The following is a 17,778-nucleotide window of genomic DNA, read 5'->3' as shown; positions in this document are numbered from 1 at the left end:
ATTTAGTCAAGATGCCTCCTGGACGCCTCCCTGGTGAGGTTTTCCAGGCATGTTCAACTGGGATGAGGTCCAAGGGAAGACCCAGGATGTGCTGGAGGGACTATGTCTCTCACCTGGCCGGGGAACACCTTGGGATTCCCCCAGAGGAGCTAGCCCAAGTGACTAGGGAGAGGGAAATCTGGGCCTCTCAGCTTAGGCTACTGCCCTCGTGATCCGAACCCAGATTAGCGGCTGAAAATGAAAGGGTGCTGCAGATTTCTTCTTTTATCACCTTATGAGTTTTGTATTTATCACTCTCTGAACTCTATAATCTGTTAGTTTGTTAGTGCTTTTAATCAAGTTTAATGGGGAACCTATTAAGACAGTTCTACGGTCTACATTTATAAAGTTCTTTGCACAAAATTTCTCACATAAAGCAATTTCAGCTGTTTTACTGGCATTTTCAGTACCTTCCAGAATGAGCCATTCACTTTGAAGATCAAGTTTTCTCATATTTTAATACATTTACAGTGGTCTCTAGTAGGAATTAATGTCTTGTAAGACATTCTCGGGGGAATAAAGCTCTGGTGTGCCCGTTTTAGGGCGGAGATGTCTGCTGGAGGAGAAAGGGGCAGAAGATGGCACAATTTGGAGTCCTATTTCCTGATATTTAGACATCTCTAATCTGATTGGCTAACACTAACACAACTCTACCCTTAACTCTTTTTGCTCTGCAACTTTGTTTTATCTCCACAAATAACACAAGCCTGAAGGAGTCCTGCCATGTGGTGGAGTTGCTAATGCCAATTGTTAGCTTCTACTAGTCAGGATGTGCTCTTCTGTTTCCTGGACACTAAAACAACAGTCATGAGTCAGAAAGGTGTGTCTGTAAAGGGTAAGGAACAGTGTAACATAGATCTGGCAGGCTTTCTGAACTGAGCATTTTTTGTTTATTTTCTATCAGAAGCTAATACAAGAGATAGGTGTAGGAGACTATTTTCATGTTGAGCCTGCATGAAGGGTGACTGATATTTTTTTTTAAATAGCGGTGAGTAAAAAATGGTTTCTCAGTGAAGTTGATCTTTGAAAAAAAACAAGCTGGAGCATGCCATGCCCACCCATCTCTTGATAGACTGCTATAGGCTGAGAAGCTCCAATATCTGGGGCTCAGAGAAAAGCATCTGCTGGAAAAACGTCTCTCTTGCACGAGAGAGGTGATTCTACAGGTGAACGTGGAAAAATAAGAATATGGTGCAAAAGTCAATTTCAGTAATTCAACTGAGAGACCATCTAAAGGCAGGAACCCTTTACAGGTGTTTTTGATTCATTAGCTGATTAGAGTGTGAATATTCTTTCTGAGATTTAGAGTTTTGGATTTTCATAAGCTGTAAGCCATAATTATCACAATTATAATAAATAAAGGCATGAAATATCTGGCTTTACATGGAAAACTATCTCATATATTAGTTTAACCTTTTAAATCAAATGAATGAAAGAAATCAACTTTTGCATCATAATTCTAATTTTTGAGTTTCACCTGTAATTTCTTTTACAGCTTATTTTAGGCACATAATTCCAAAAACCTAATGCGACACAAAATTGATGAACATGTTTTTTTTAACGTTTGGAGTGTTTAGGCAGGAGAGACCCACATGGTGACAAAAAGGGAGAAAACTTTATGAGTCCTACAACTTTTTTTTATTCAACATATTTTTAGGATTTTTCATGCAACCCTAATCCAAATGGAAATTATAAAAATGTAATTTAATCCATGTGTGAAGTTGAATAAACTACAACTCTTCTTATTCACCAAGCTAAAACAAAGTAAGCCTACACTGAAAACTCGTGAGTTTTATCTGTGTACCACAAGCTTTCAACATTTGGATCCTGTTTTGAAATCACTAGTTAAGTAAAAACCAAACTCTAGCTTCCTGAACACGTGCTCTAGCACAGTTAAATATCTGTAACATCTTAAAAGTATTCCACTTTTCACTTAAAAGCCTTTTTTTCCTCTACTGAAACAATCAGAGCAAATAATCCTGCAGAAATTAAATAATCTATTGAACCTTTGAGACAAATTCAATATAATTCAGAATAGAAGTCCAAATGTATTTCAGTAAAACTCTGGAGAGTGAATGAAAACCATACTCCCAGCATGGCCACTACCCAGCATGTTTTAATTGTTTCCCTGCTCCAACTCACTAGAATCACCTGTTTAGAAGCTCATCAAGTTCTGCAGAAGCCTGTTAATCACCTGCTGATTAAATCCAGGAGTGCTGAAGTAGGGAAACAACTAAAACATGCAGGATAGTGGGCAGCCCTCGAGGACCAGGACTGTCCAAACCTGAAACCACTGAGGGTACCCGGTCATCCGGGATCCAGCAAGTCTGAACAAAGACAGCTGGGTCCCCGTTTTTAAAACTTCTCTGAAGATTTTTTCACTTGTCATCCTTGGAGCTTTTCTCAGTTAAAAAAATAATATATATATTTTTTTCACTTCAATTTAAAAGCATGGAGCTCAGCGTTTTTCATTTGGAATTGAGGAAGCTCCATAGAGGAGAAGTGAACTTTTCTTTTGTCGTTAGAAAAATAGAAAAACCAGTTCGTTTGAACTTACTGGGAAGATCACAGAGTGTTTGATAGGATTTCCATTATGTCATATAAGTTCCTTCAAAAGTCATTTTCTCACTCTGAAAAAAACCTTTGAAGAAGTTCTAGAGTGGGACATTTCACTCCTCATCCTCAAGGGCCACTACCTGCATGTTTTAGCTGTTCTCCTGCTCCAACACACCTGCTTCAATGATTGCATCACCTCTTCAGCAGCTCTGCTAAAGTCTGTTAATCACTCAAACCAAGTGTGTTGGTGCAGGGAAACAACTGAAACATATGCATTTGTGGCCCTCGAGGACCAGATTCTTGCGTTTTCAGCAGGTCACCAAGCTCCGTAGAAGTCGTTCAAAAAGCTAATGTTTAAAATCATTTGTTGAGGCAGAGAAATCTCAATAATTCAGAGATTTCTCAGCTTGAACACGCCTGTTCAGGACCCTGACATACATTTTTGTTAAACTGATTTTATAAAGCAGCCTCTCCGTGTTTGTGTCTCCTTCTCAGTGACCTAGTGGTACGAGTGGTCCACCTTGGGACTAGGAGAATAGGGTTCAAATATCAGTTGGGTCATACCAAAGTATAAAATGGGACCCAATGCCTTCCTACTTAAGCTTTAACCCTCTCAGGCTCAAAATAAGTTTTGAAAAAAGGAAGAACAACTAAGTCCTTTAGGAGTACTTCTGAGATAAAAAATGCTTATGAAATACGTGTGTGGAGTAACCAGGTAGATAGGTTTTAACGTTGCAAATCTGCAACGCCTGCCTCCAGAGGGTTAAGGGGTTGGATTGGGGAGTTGGGTTAAACCATCAAATAGTTCCAGAGCACAGCCAGTGCTGCCCCATCCCCATGGGGATGTCCACCCTGGGACTATAGGAGACCCAGTCAAATGAGAAGATGTAATTTCACCAGCGAGTGATGATGGAACTAACAAAGGTTTCTGCAGAGCTTCTCTGCTTGCTAAACAGGTCATTCAACCATTGATTCAGGTGTGTTGGAGCAACTAAACCACTACAACATGTGGGTTGGGACCCTTCAGGAGTGGATTTTAACAGCTGACAGGGGTGCCCAATCCTGGTCCTGGAGGGCTTGTGTCCAGCATGTTTTCAGATTCAGATTTCAGATTCAGATTTCAGATTTATTGGCCAAGTAAAATTACATTTACAAGGAATTTGTCTTCGGTAGATGTTCGCTCTCTAAAACATACAACAACCATAATAAATGAAGAATAAAAATACCTAAAAACACATAAGAACATGTATACCCACACACATGTTCATTTACGCACACACCTATATACATATATACATACCCACACACACACGCACGCACACACACACACACACACGCACACACACACACACACACACACATATCCATAAGCATACTGATTAAGTATTAAAAACTATAGTAAAAGGATGGTAAAAGAATCTACAGATTCAGGAGAGAAATGGCTGAAGGAAAGAAACTGTTCTTGTGTCTGGTAGTTTTTGTGTACAGTGATCTATAGCGTCTGCCAGATGGGAGGAGATGGAAGAGAGTAGATGCAGGATGTGTGGCATCTTGGACAATATTCACTGCCTTTTTCCTGGTCCTGCTGATGTACAGTTCCTGGACAGAGGGCAGTTTAGTTGTTTCCCTGCCCCAGAAACACACCTAATTCAAGGGTTGAATCACCCATGCAGCAGGTCAAATTCTAAAGTCTGTTTAAGGAACAATCTGTAGTTTTTATCGTTAATCTCTGGAAATATCCAATAAAACGTTGTTGACAATTTAATGGAACCCAGTTATTGAAAAATATTGGCAGTTTCATAACATATAACCATAAAAATCAGGTCTAAAATACATGGGAGCGGGTCAGGGCAATGCCAAATTAGATGCCATGTTTCCTTTTACGAGAGACCGTGAGGACAAAAACATGTTCACTGATTTGTGACAAACAAAACAAACAGAACTTTCCCCATTCATAAACGTTGTTCTTCACTCGTGGCCAGTGTCAAAGGGAGTGATGTGATGTCATTTTGCTGGAGGTTGACCGATGAGGTTGACCCTAATAGCGATCCGTTAGTAAGTTCTTACTTGAACAAAAAAAATACTGCTTGCTTGTAACGATTTATGTATATACTGCCCCCTATCGCCAGGGGAAATACACACCATCACTTTAATCACCAGCTGATTGAAATAAGGGCAGGTTGAAGCAGGGAAACAACTACAACATGCTGGACCCTTCAGGACCAGGATTGGGCACCCCTGTTCTAGAAGATTCAACCACCACAAGAAACCTTTTATTCAAAGGATCTAAAACACTGATTTACCTTTTCTCCTGGACATAACGTTGAATGTTTCAAGACTTAAAATATGCCGACTGCACTTTTGCGATAAAACTTTTAAATGATTTGAATTTTATAAAGATTAAGAGAGTAGATGTATTTGTGCCGAGATCCTGCAACATGAGGAGTCTGCAGCTGAGATTCTGCACATCTGGAGAGGAGCCGTTTAACGTCAACACCCTTTTCAAAAACCAAACTGAGTGTTCGTGATCCCACTCCAGTCACGAGGAGCGTTCCCTCCAGTAATTCTGCTTCAGAGCCTCTTTGTGCTGCTGCTCTGATCCTAGCCGTTTCCACCCAGCTTGTGTACAAGATTTGTGCAGATCTGATTAATCTACTTCCTTTTTTTAACTGGTAATAGGAACCATGCCACCAAACCGACTAGTTAAACATTCCGGCATAATTAGAGGAAGATCATTAGACACAAAGAGCTGCACTCAAACAGTCTGAAGCTGATTAGATTTATTCTCTAAATCACTTAATCTCATTTGTTCCATAGCTGCTGTCTCCTTTCTATCTGGGCATTTTTTCAGTTTACTGATCTCTGATCAGATAATTGTCGATTAAAAGAATATTTTATTCGATTAGGACTTGTGTTTACATTTTTAAATAAGCTTTAGCTTATTTTTGGTCACTCTAGCCTCACAGTCAAACACCAGCATGTTAATACTAACATAACAGGAAGTAGCTTTCGCTGTCAAAATAAAATACCAACGCTCTGCAAACAAAATGTGGATTATGAGAAGCATTTTATGAATCGGAATATCATGAAGTAGCTGTAAAATTTAATCCTGCTCTAATTTGCTACTCTTTATTTTGAGTTTTTTTGCATTTTCTTTTAGATTGCATCAGTTTATAGTCAACTGAAGTTTTTTTTTAATATTTTACTAATAAAACAAAAAATAAAAGCCTCTAAAAAACTACTTCCACAATAATTTAAAGATAAAAGTTTTCTGAATGAAAGAAAAAAACAATGACTCCATTGATTTGTAGACATAAGTAGCTACTTATATGAATCATGCCAGTTATTCTCTAGATGGCACATTATACTATTTATTTGTGCGAACAGTACAAACTGTTCATTGAGGTACAAATACAAGAAAATTGGTAGGCAGATTTTATTCCAATCAGGGAAAAAAATCTTGTTATTTTTCTATGAACATTCCCTGAGTTGTATGTCAGTAACCTGTGCTGGGCTTTTTTAAATTTTTTATTTATTTATTTATTTTTTTTTAATGGAGCTCTTTCTGACTTTGCATAAATTAACAAATAATTAACTCAATGACGTCAGTAACGAAAGTGCTTTGTTTATGGACACTGACCTTCAAAATATGTCACTAATCCAGAAATAGTCTGACAAGAAGTGAAGCAGTTTACAAATGACGTTGTAGCAAAGAGGCACAGATTGGGCCCAGGTTTTACAACTGTAAAATAAAAATGAAGTTGCTGCATTTTAAGCCTTAGACACGTTGAGATTAGATAACAGTATTCATTTATCTATGACTTTCTCGTAGCACTGACTGGAAGCATCAGCGGCCATGAAAAGAAAACGGACATTTTGTCGTTTTTGCCACTGGTAATAAAGAACAGCGTAGACAGAGAGAGGATGAAAGTCACGAGGGAGCTGAGAAGCAGGATGAAAGAGAGAAGGAGGAGTTGGTTGGAGAGGAACCAGAGAGGTCAGAGACTGTCCACCTGAGAGTGAGGAGGAAGATGTAGGCTGTGAGGGAGAGAGTGAGGAGCAAAAAGAGGGACATCTTCTGTCATGTGCACCGTGAACACTACCGTCAGGTTTGTGGGTGTTGAACAACCCCCTCTGTGATTGCAGCTCATATTGTGTGTAAAATGCATTTGAGGCATGCTGACTCTGGACCAAAATTTCTGTGGTTTATATTTAATAAATAGATAAAATAAGACTCTGAATTAACTAATTATGACTTTTATGTTCATGCTAACATTTATTTTTTTCAGATATCAGCAAGTGTAAGGATGACCCACCTACTCAGCCTCATTTGAGGACATTTCCAGTGACATTAATAGGAGACAGAAGACGCAGCTTTCAGCAAGGCTGGTATGAAAGTCATCCTTGGGTTGAATATTCTGTTACTATGGACTCTACTTATTGTCATGCATGCAGACATTTTAGCTCACCATGTAGCGCAGGAAGTGTGTTTGACTCACCATGTGGATTTAGGAACTGGAAAAAAGCAACTGAGAGAGGAGGGGGTGTTTTGGTACATGCAAAGTCTGAAAGGCAAAAGGATTCAGTGATAGTGTGGTGGGACTACCAGAGGGCTGTGGAAGCTAATACAACATTGGCTAATATACTCAACAAGGAACACAGTAAAAGGTTAAAGAAAATCGTGAGTATATCAAAACAGTTGAAGTGATTTTGCTTACAGCCTGGCAAAACATAGCACAGAGAGGACACAATGAGTCGAGGAATCAAATAACAAAGGCAACTTAAGGGAAATTCTTGATATGGTTGCAAATCATGATCCAGCATCATGGCAGATGAGACTACAGATGTTTCAAAGAGACAGCTCGTTTGCATTTTACATCCACTGCAGTGCCCACCATTTGCGGTCAACAAAAACTACGGCTGCCCAGTCCTCCTGGCTGTCAAAATCACCCGGTGACAGAATGACGGCTCCCTTTAATTCAGACCACCCACACCCACGTGACCCTTATAGAAATTATATTTTCTTCTTCTTCTTCTTCTTATTGACAACAAAAGGGGAAATAAAAATGGAAACCCAGTAATCAACTCACCAAGAAATATTATGGCTCCTACAGAAGTATTTTGGTTGAATTTTAGTGAAAATAATTGATTCAGCATCGAGGTAAATAAACCTTCAAAATAAAACGATTTGATTGCCAAGTAGGCCTACGTGAAAAGGTTAGCGTTTTGTTGTTTTATTTTTTGAAAACCCGTTCCGGAAGTGTTGTTTCTAGCTTGACCGTTGAGCCTACACGGCGGCTCGCGGATGCTCGGCGCTGCTTCCTTCCTCCGACAGAAAAGGCGGCAGAGGCCGTGTTAAACTTTCATCACCTCCCTCTGTTGGATCCTCCGAACTCGACCGGACCAGCCTGGTTTTATTTTTCTGATCTGACGCCTCGTGCAGTGTAACCATGAGCACCACGCGACCGGAGACCTGAACCTCCAGGTCGGGACCAAGGGAGGTAGAAGATGCCTCATGCGTCGCTCCATCACCGCCAGTGCGCCAGTTCAGGGCATCCCAAACGCCGAATAACACAGAAATGCCGCGGTTTAGCGTCAAATCGGTGGTCGCTGTGCTGCTAATCGTGGTGGTCGGGGGCGCGTTCTTCTTCTGCGAGTATCTCATCTACTTCCCGGCCATCTTCAGGTGCGCTTGGCCGAAGCTCAGCCATGCCTGGGGCGGAGAGGGTATGGACGGGCAGCCGGTGGACTCACCGGTCCACGCCATGGTTCTGTCGGACACGCACCTCCTCGGAGCCGTGGGGGGACACTGGTTCGACAAGCTGAGGAGGTAACCGGTTCGTTTCTCTTAATAATCATGTCGGGCTCTGCGGGCGTGATTGTAAACAAAAGCAACAACAAATAAACAAAGCTGTCTTGTTGCGTCTAAAATGCAGGGAATGGCAGATGGAGAGGGCTTTCCAGACCGCGCTGTGGCTCCTTAAACCAGAAATCGTCTTCATTCTCGGGGACATCTTCGACGAAGGCAAGTGGAGCTCGCAGAAGGTAACGCCGTTTTCCTCCTTTGTCGTCTTGTCTGCTCGGGATGCTTGTGATGGGGCTCGGGTCTGCTGCGGAGACGCAGGCCGGGTCTAATCAGCACTTCACCGTCTGGTGTAAACATCTGCACCGTGTTGTCAACTGAGCCAATCCGGGTGATGAATAAGAAAAACTAAATAAATCCACCGATTTATGTTCCTGCAGGCTGACTGCTTCACTTATTTTACAAAAGAAAGGAACAAAATAACACAAACTGCCTGAATCCCTCTGGTTCTGATGTTTGGATCAATCATCAACACTCAAAAATGAAACCTTAAAGCATCAAAACTTCTGATATAATCTCACAATTTGGCGTTTTAAAAGAAAAAGATAGTGAGTTGGGTTATGAAAAATAATCAGGTGGTAAATCAGAAATGTAAACAGAAAATGTGCATTTGGTAATTCAAACTTAGAAAATGATGTGAAGCTTCAGATCCTGAAACACAAAAACCTCAAAGTGTCGGGACTGGATTCTGAGCTTGTTTTTGAACTTTTTTACGAGGATTCTTGATATTGTGACAGCAAACAATCCTCTAAATTTGTTTTGTGTGTTTATTCAGCCAAAACTCTAAACAAAGTCATCTTAAAAGGAAACAAAGCATATGAGATTATCAGTTTTTGCCTGATCTGGTCTCAAACCTCGACTCTGTCTGCAGCACTGGGAGGACGACGTGCGCCGGTTCCACAGGATGTTCAGACACTCCCCCGACACAGAACTGGTCGTACTGGTTGGCAATCATGACATCGGCTTCCATTATGAGTAAGAACAAACCTAATCCTTTGCCTCTCCCCTCTTTTGTTACCTTTAGAGGGAAGAAAGCATCCAAACATTCTGATGAACCTTTTTTTTAATCCACTTGGCTGCGTTGGCTTTCTTAGTGTCACTATTTACAGAAACAAACACCTCGTTCTGCTTCAATGCAGAAAAGGAGACCGAACCGGTTTGTCCACCTTATGTAACCTCTACAGAAATATTTAACACGTGAGCCGGCCGGGTGGAATTCAGCTAGATAACAAGGAGATAGGTGTGGGAGAAAAGGCTGACCCACTGGATCAACAAATAAACGACTGATTTATATTTAACAGGAGACCTATGGGTTGTGTGACATCAGCCACCCCGCTGCACAAAAGGGATTTATCTAAAAAAATCTTACATAATTATAGTTTATTTAAATAATGCATCAATGTATGACTGCACCTTCATGTTCCACAGCAGATGGAGAAAACACAGGTGCTAACGAGGACTGCCAGTCGCTCTCCTGCAGCTGTGCACGTTCTCTCAAATTGCTGAAAGGAGCAGAGCATTTCCTAAATGGAATGCAGCCCAAACTTTATCCAGGCTTTAAAATGTTCTGCATCAGTTTTGTTAAAAAGCAGCTTTAAAGCCTTGTGTCTGTAGTCTGGATTGGTCTAAAAAAAAAAAGACAGTTGGTGATTTATAATGAAATCCCACCTGTTAGCTGTGTAGAGTGCCTTCGTAAATCCCTCCCAATCGTTACCTTGGAGGTAATTCTCAATTATTCAACACATTGTTTCTCACTTGCTGGTAATTAAGCTAACTGGCTAACAGGTGTCAAATGAACTCTGTAGGATTGCTGTTGGAATCAAAATAACAGGAAATGCCCCAGTTTGTGTTTCACTTCCTGTCTGAACTTTTATAGAAATGAGCGATAATCCAAGAAATGATGCTTTACTTTTTTGCTTATATTGATTCATTCTAAGATTCAATATTAAATTAAAGTCCCATAGGTGAAAATTGTCCTTTGCATTTGACCCATCCCCGTGGGGAGCGGTGAGCTGCAGATGTGGCCGTGCTCAGGAACTATTTGGTGGTTTAGCCCCCCAATCCAGCCTCTTAAAGCGGAGTGTCAAACAGGGAGGCATTGGGTCCCATTCTTAAGGTCTTTGGTGTGACCCGACCGGGATTTGAAATCCGATCTCCCAGTCCCAGGGCGGACACTCTACCACTAGGCCACTGAGCTAGTTTAAATGGTATTTGCTGCCAGTAAAAGTATTTTTCTGCCTGTTTTTTATTGACCATTTTGAGAAAAAAAAAAAAAAGCTTTAAATTGAGATTCTCAACTTTGACACCTTTTAACCACATTTTAATTAGTCAAATTCACAGCTCTTTAGAGCATGTTTTCACTTTTCTTTTAACACTTCAAGCAAACTTCCAGTTTCGGTGTTTCATTAAAAATCCAATAGGAAGAAATGAACAACGAAATAGGTTTGTGTAACCTCGTTTTTGAAGTCCACTAATCTTTTTACTTATGTAGAAACTCTTTTAGGGTTAAATATTTTAGAATCCAGAGTTTGAATATGTTATTAATAAGAAATATTGTTAAAATTCTTTTAAGAACTGTAAACCTACTAAATAAAAAATGTAGTATTTATGATAACGTTTCACAATAAAAAAAAGGAGAAAACTGATTTTAATGTTTGTATCTGAGTTTATAATTCATCATGAATGTCCTTTACCAGTTTGTTGTTGTGACAGATTGCATTATATTTCAGAGAGGTTGTGTTTACCTTGTTCTCAGTCTATTGTAGCCGTTTTCTCTCGTTTCAGTTTGATCTTGAAAAATCATCCCAGTGTTTAAAATTTGATGCAGCATTTCAGAGAGGTGGGATTATGTTGGCCGATCTTGCGTGCCTTAATTCGATCCAGCAGGAAGTGAGCTGTTATGCAACGCCGTGCAACGGACAGACGTGACAGACGGAGCAGCAGGTTTTTTGTGTGTGTGTGTGTGACTGTCGCCTCGTGTGTCCCCTCCGTAGGATGGACTGGTTCAAGCTGCAGCGCTTCGAGAAGGTCTTCAACGCCTCCTCCACCAGGATTGTCACAACGAAGGGAGTGAAGTGAGTGAGGGGAGGATGCAGTGTGCACAAAGGGATGCAGGACAAACGTGTGACTCAGCAGGCTTTGGGGGGGGGGGGGTGCTTTTATGCTGACTCAGGTCAGAGCTGTGTGCTAATAGAACAAAACTACACATCCCAGTTTCTGCTTTAGTCAGGTAGTCATGGTAAGCTCCACCACAGCATTTCAGCAACGCTCCGTAGCAACGGGGGGGAGAAATCTCAACAGCCGGTTCTGATCTGGTGTTCTGACCGTTGCAGCACCTGATTGGGTTCATTGTTCTGTTTCATGATCTAGTTGAATCGATTTTCAGCTCTCAGACGTACTCGTATTAGCCGAAACCACCCTGCTGATGGCTGGAGTCTGTGCTGACACTAGGGTGTGCATATGCAAGAATCTGGGGACATGATATAAATCCTAACATGGGAAAACGGTACAATATATCGTGGTCCTAAAAGCCGAACGAAAATTGCAATTTTCAAGACAGAATTTCATTTAAAATCTCAGGCCAGACACTTTCAAGACACATCCAGCTCTATCAAGAGATCTTGTTCTGTCACAAAGGCGTAACAGCTGCTGCCACCTAGCAGTAGGAGTGTGAATTGCACCACACAAGAAAATATCGTAAAGTTTGCTTGTAAATTCTTCATTAAATCCATACACTGGTCTTAAATGTTGATTCAGTATCATAACATGAAATATCACGATACTTTCCTCCATCCCTAGCTGGTTTGTTGTGTTTGGCTTTCTCCAAACTTGGCGCTGTGCATTATGGGTACGTTTATCTACTTTGGTCTCGTTTCTGACATCTTGTGGGGTAAAACTTTCTCCTGCAGCTCTTTCAAAACAAGTTCTCTTTTTTTCCGATTCTCCTGTCATGACCTTTAACCAGAGTCTGACCTGGAGCGTTTCTCTCAGCCTGACGTACCGTCCACTCCTGGGATAACGTAGTAATTATTTTAATATTGTTTCAATCTGTAGAACGATTGATGTCAGATTTTCTGGAAATAACCTTTAACCCTTTCCAGATTCATAACAGTTTGGTCTTTCCTTGTGTTAACACACAACTGTATGCTCCAGACCAGCTAACTGCCAAAGCTCTTCCTTTTTCATAGAGCTCAGTTAAATCTGGCCAGCAGCTCCTGGCTGCTACTTCCCATTATTAATGATTTTAAAAAGCATTTAGTGGGAACTTATTTATTCTAATCTGCCGTCATCGTTTGTCCAAAATTCTCCAGAATAAAATCTTTGTGTCAGGATGCATCTGTTGCTTTGCTTCAGCCGAATCTCTCTGGTTTTCTCCACCCTGCAGCTTCCTGCTGGTGAACAGCGTCGCCCTGCATGGGGACGGCTGTCCCATCTGCCAGTCGGTAGAAAAAGAGCTGATCAAACTCTCCAGAGACCTCAACTGTTCCTTTCAGGTGCGGAGAAAATTCCAGGAAATCACACTCTTCACATGTCTACGCCCGGCTTGCACTCTGCTGCCGACGTGCCAGAAGTGTGAACAGAAATAAGAAACTCCCAGTAAATCAGCTTGTGGCCGTAGCCGAGGTGTTTGGCTCATTTTTCCACGGCATCAGTCAGAAACAGTCTGATATAAATGTGAAAATGTTTATCTTTGGCTGATGGAGGTTTTATCTCGTGCAGAGCTCTCAGTCCAACAGCGAAGGGACGGAGAACTGTGAAGGCTCACAGACCTACCCCCCCACAGCCCCCATCATGTTACAGGTGAGCTGGATGTTTACAGACTGGACCTTTTAGTACCATTTCTGCACGGATGTGAATGTTTTAGGATTCTTCTCACAGAACTTTCTGCTGCCTTTATGGCTTCTGTGGCAACGTCACACTCGGCCTTGTAGGATAAAATGTCTTTAATGAGTTTGTCACGGCAGCGTTTCTTCTGCTAAGATGCAGCAGGATGAGTTTATTCCTGACTTACCAGACCAGCTCTGTCCCAATCCTCAACTACAGTCACACAATTCAGATCATGAACGAGATCTTGGATTCTAGCGGGATCTGTCGGATGACTTTCCACACAAGAGACCACACGTGGTGAAAAGAAAATCCTGTAAATATGAGTTTTGGTCCTGTTGTGTGTGGTGTGCTAGCCTGGCAAGCCATCCTATATACGTGACTATATAGTCTGGCCACGACCCACAGACAGATCTCAGTGGTGGGGTGGGATCTACTGTGTGGTTGTCTTACAAACAGTCTCTGCTTGCCACTGGATAACAAACAACGTGGCGTATGGATGTCAGTCAACGGGGCAGTTCGCCATACACTCTTGAAGATGCAAATACATCCTTTTTTCTAAATAAAGCTTTTACAGTGTGTTAGCTTAGAGTAAGGTAACATCCTATGGTCAAATTTGGTTACTGCAGTCTCTCACTCCTGTTCTGAGTTTCATGGCTGTTGCCAGAGACGAATCAGCACCAGAAGATTCTAGATAACAAGCAAAGATGAGTCATTTACAGTAAGTTGATAAGTAGATGAACACGTCATATCTGGTGTTAGCACTCTTTTATAGTAGGGAGCACTCACTACCCTTATTAAAGGTAATATGCCTCAGGCATAGAGGAAGTGTTGTTTTTACCGTCTGCCTGCCAGTTGCTTGCTGCTATTGCTCTGAATTACTAATTTGAGGAAGTAAAATGCCACATTTGACCCATTCACTGTAATATTGAGATGTTGTTAACTCAAAAAGTAGCATGAGATATTGTTAGAGCCGACTATTTGCTTCTAGGTTTACCGTTAGCATTGTTAGCTCAATGTTAGCCTCTGGCTTTCTTCACCCAATATTAGAGTAAAACAAAAAGAGGCCAGGTCTTCTTAGGGGGTACAAGAAAGAACTTTTGGTTCGCTCTCATTACTGCCATCAATTCTTTAAACAATGCTGGAGCTTTTTGCCGGCCGTGGTCGAGTTAAAAATGCCGGCTCTGCAGCGTTAGATTGCAGGAGACACGACAACCTTACACTCACTGATGGTAAAAAGTAGCTACGTCCCTTTTTCCTTTATTTTGAAAGGAGAAAAACTGACAAATCTCCACAGCCGGCTGAGAATAAAATTTGTTTCAGTACAGAACATTCCTTCCACCAGGGGAATCTTGCTTTATTCTTACGCACTGCACCTTTAAGTACATCTATCTGCTCTTGACTCAAAGAAAATCTCATGTCAAAATAGTCCAAAGTTGATGCCAAAGCCGTTTCAAATGAGCCGTTGCCATCTTAGTTTTACTCAGTCACAGTAACATCCTGCCAACCAAACTGATAAGAGTGCTGTGATTGGCCCCCCAAACCATTCGAGCGCTGTGATTGGCCCCCCAAACCGTTTGAGCGCTGTGATTGGCAAGCCACAATACTGGTCTGGGCTGCTTAGGTTCTAATTTAGCGTGGTTAGACCGACATGCAGAGTAAATTCATTTTGCTTCTGCTACTGCCCGTCTAGATTTCTAGGCTAGTGATGAGCAGCAAGATGGCAAAAACGACACCACCTAAACTAATTTAATTTATGGGCATTTTCTGATCAGATGGGAAAGCTCACAAGATCAAATGAGCCTTCAAAGTAAAAAAATGGCAGAGGAGGAGCATGCAACACTCTTCTGTCTACGAGTCACATTCAGCAGGCAGCACACCCCAATTTATGATTGGCGTGATCCCAAAGTATTTCTAAGCAGACCAGTGTTCCTAAGACACTACACACAGCAGAAATATCTGATAAAATGATCTTTAGAGCCACTACAGTAATCAGGCCCATCCTGAAGGTCTTCAGAAGGTGAGAATCAGCAGAATTGTCTTACCATGTGAACCTGGTCTTGGAGATAAACAACAAGCTCCATCTTGTAGGGGGGAGCTCAGGGTAGGGCCGCCGGTGGTTTGGGAGTAAACCTCTGGGCAGATCCTGGACCCACAGAAGGACTAAATCCTCTGGCGTGGGAACGCCTTGGGATCCCCAGGAGGAGCCGGAAAGTGTAGATGGAGAAAGTTTTCCAAACAAAAACTAATTGTCCTGTCATGACCTCTGACCTGCTAACTGGGTTGTTTCTCATCTGAATTCTGTCAAAAAACTTTTATGAGTTTTCACATCTGCTGATCATCACTTAAAGAAGAGCCTGAGGATTAAAAATCAGCCTCCTTCCCGTTTTTATCCGCCTCTTGCTTTAGTCTCCACTGTTTTACCTCTCATCAGTCAGCTCTCTAGTTCTTCCTTTGCACCTGTGCTGCAGTCTGTGGATCTGTTACAATCCTGGGATTTTAATTTTCCCACACCTGCACTCTCCTGCCTTTTGTTTGTCCATTGTGTCATTTTGTGACTCGCAGAACTCACTTCGACTTGGTGGATCCAGTTTTTACATTTTCCTATCATAGATTTATACGCCTTAAACCAAACCCAAGTTGTAAAACAGTAAATTAATCTATTATTTGTTTTAAAGATACGAGAATAAACATCAGATTAAAGTGAAGCACTATTTTTATTCCTAATTCAGGACATTTAAATGAATGATGGTTTTAATGAGGTGGAAATTGATTATTATGTCAGATCATATTATCCAAATCCAGTCTTTTGATGGGAATAATTAAATTAGTTTAGCTCAATAATGTTGAGCAGATGTTTATATATTTTAATAATCTTCATTAAACCTGCAGGCGCTGATTAAGCTCTGATTTTGTTACTTGAAGCTGAAGGTCAGAACTTTAGAGTCAGTAGCTGATGTTAAACTTCAGAGAAAAGGAGGATATTTTAAGTTTCATCATTTTGAAACAATAATCGTTCATCATCATTTAGTTTAAACACAAATACGGATGCACTTTTTTTGTTCTAATTCTGGTTCCAGGCTCTCTTCCGAGCCAGAACCTCTTTATTGGTTTCTGAGATAATATTGTGACTCCATGTGTGCTGCTCTCCAGCACTACCCTCTGTACAGAGTGAGCGACGCCAGCTGCACAGGACAGGATGCTGCACCGCCGGAAGAACGCCACCTGCTGTTCAGAGAGAAGTATGACGTGCTGTCCAAGGAGGCCTCTCAGCGGGTGAGTTTTCAGCCCCACCCCCCACCCCCCAAAAAAATCTCCCTCTACATGTAGTGAAGGAGTGATGAAACTGTGATGTAAGGGAGCAGCTCCTGAAGCGGGTTTTCTCCTCAGCTGCTGCAGTGGTTTAAGCCCCGCCTCATCCTGAGCGGACACACCCACAGCGGATGTGAGGTTCTCCATGACAACAAGTACCCAGAGATCAGCGTGCCATCTTTCAGTTGGAGAAACAGGAATAATCCCAGCTTCATCCTGGTGAGTGGAAGCATCGAGCCCATGGTTTATGTGGCAGAATCTGGTCTCTAATACCCCCATCCCCATCGTGTCCTCAGGCATCGGTGTCACCCAGCAGCTACACCCTTTCCAAGTGCTTCATGCCGGAGGAGAGCACGGTGATCGGGGTTTACTGCTCGGCTGGAGCCTGCCTGCTGCTGCTCCTCTTGGCTCACTGCCTGTGGATGAAGGGCTTGATGCAGCTCAGCCTCTGCCTGCTGGGGAAGCACAAGTCTCTGTGAACCACATTACCCAGAGTGCACCTTGTTTTATGGAGCTGGTAAAGGACTTCTACCTGTGTGGTGTTCAGTCAGGGAACACGTTTTAAATGTTTTTAGAAGATCAGTGCTGGCATTGATGACGGGAGCCCGATGGTGACAAATCACCAGTGTTAAAAACAATTTGAGGTTGGGATTTTTGGGGAAAAACCACTTGCAGCGAGTCGGACAAACGTGTGTAAATACTTCCTGGTCTAATCTCTGGTGGCGAGTCTGAGGTGCTTCTTGTCCCACCTTCTGATGTTACCTGTAAATGCACACACACCATCTCTGAGCACCTTTTATTTATACGTTTTTTGATGTCATTTCACCGCTTCTCGTTGTTTTTAATGATGCGTATTGGACATTATTTATTATCTTTTAGAGCAAAATTGTTTAATGAAGTGTAAATAAAAGTTTTCTGGTGGATAAATGAGGCAAACACAAACTAAATCATTTATTTCTAAAGTTTTTTTTCCTGATAATGAATTCATGTAAAGTTTGCATTAACCCCACACGTTTTTCTTTAGCTGATTATTTGCAGGAACTTCCAAATTTATTTAACGTCCTTTCAGAACTTTCTAGAATTTGTTCTGCTTTGGGATGAATAATTATTCCTGATAATTTTTCCTATAAAACTATATGATTGTTTAAGACTTATTTTCTAAATGAGATTAATTTGAAATATTT

At 41.5% G+C, this 17,778-nt stretch overlaps 1 protein-coding gene across 1 annotated transcript; it reads left to right on the top strand.

Annotated features, from left to right (window-relative positions):
- Positions 1-8,033: 8,033 nt before the first annotated feature.
- Positions 8,034-17,271, top strand: mppe1 (metallophosphoesterase 1). The gene is made up of 9 exons (XM_015956211.3): positions 8,034-8,425; positions 8,532-8,640; positions 9,330-9,433; positions 11,452-11,532; positions 12,843-12,951; positions 13,178-13,258; positions 16,436-16,558; positions 16,673-16,813; positions 16,891-17,271. The coding sequence occupies exons 1-9, from the start codon at positions 8,175-8,177 to the stop codon at positions 17,071-17,073; spliced, it is 1,182 nt and encodes a 393-aa protein (XP_015811697.1). The 5' UTR covers positions 8,034-8,174; the 3' UTR covers positions 17,074-17,271.
- Positions 17,272-17,778: the final 507 nt, after the last annotated feature.

The sequence above is a fragment of the Nothobranchius furzeri genome, chromosome 11 (genome assembly GCF_043380555.1).
Source record: "Nothobranchius furzeri strain GRZ-AD chromosome 11, NfurGRZ-RIMD1, whole genome shotgun sequence".
Taxonomy (NCBI): Eukaryota; Metazoa; Chordata; class Actinopteri; order Cyprinodontiformes; family Nothobranchiidae; genus Nothobranchius; species Nothobranchius furzeri.
This window is presented reverse-complemented; position numbering and strand designations above follow the sequence as displayed.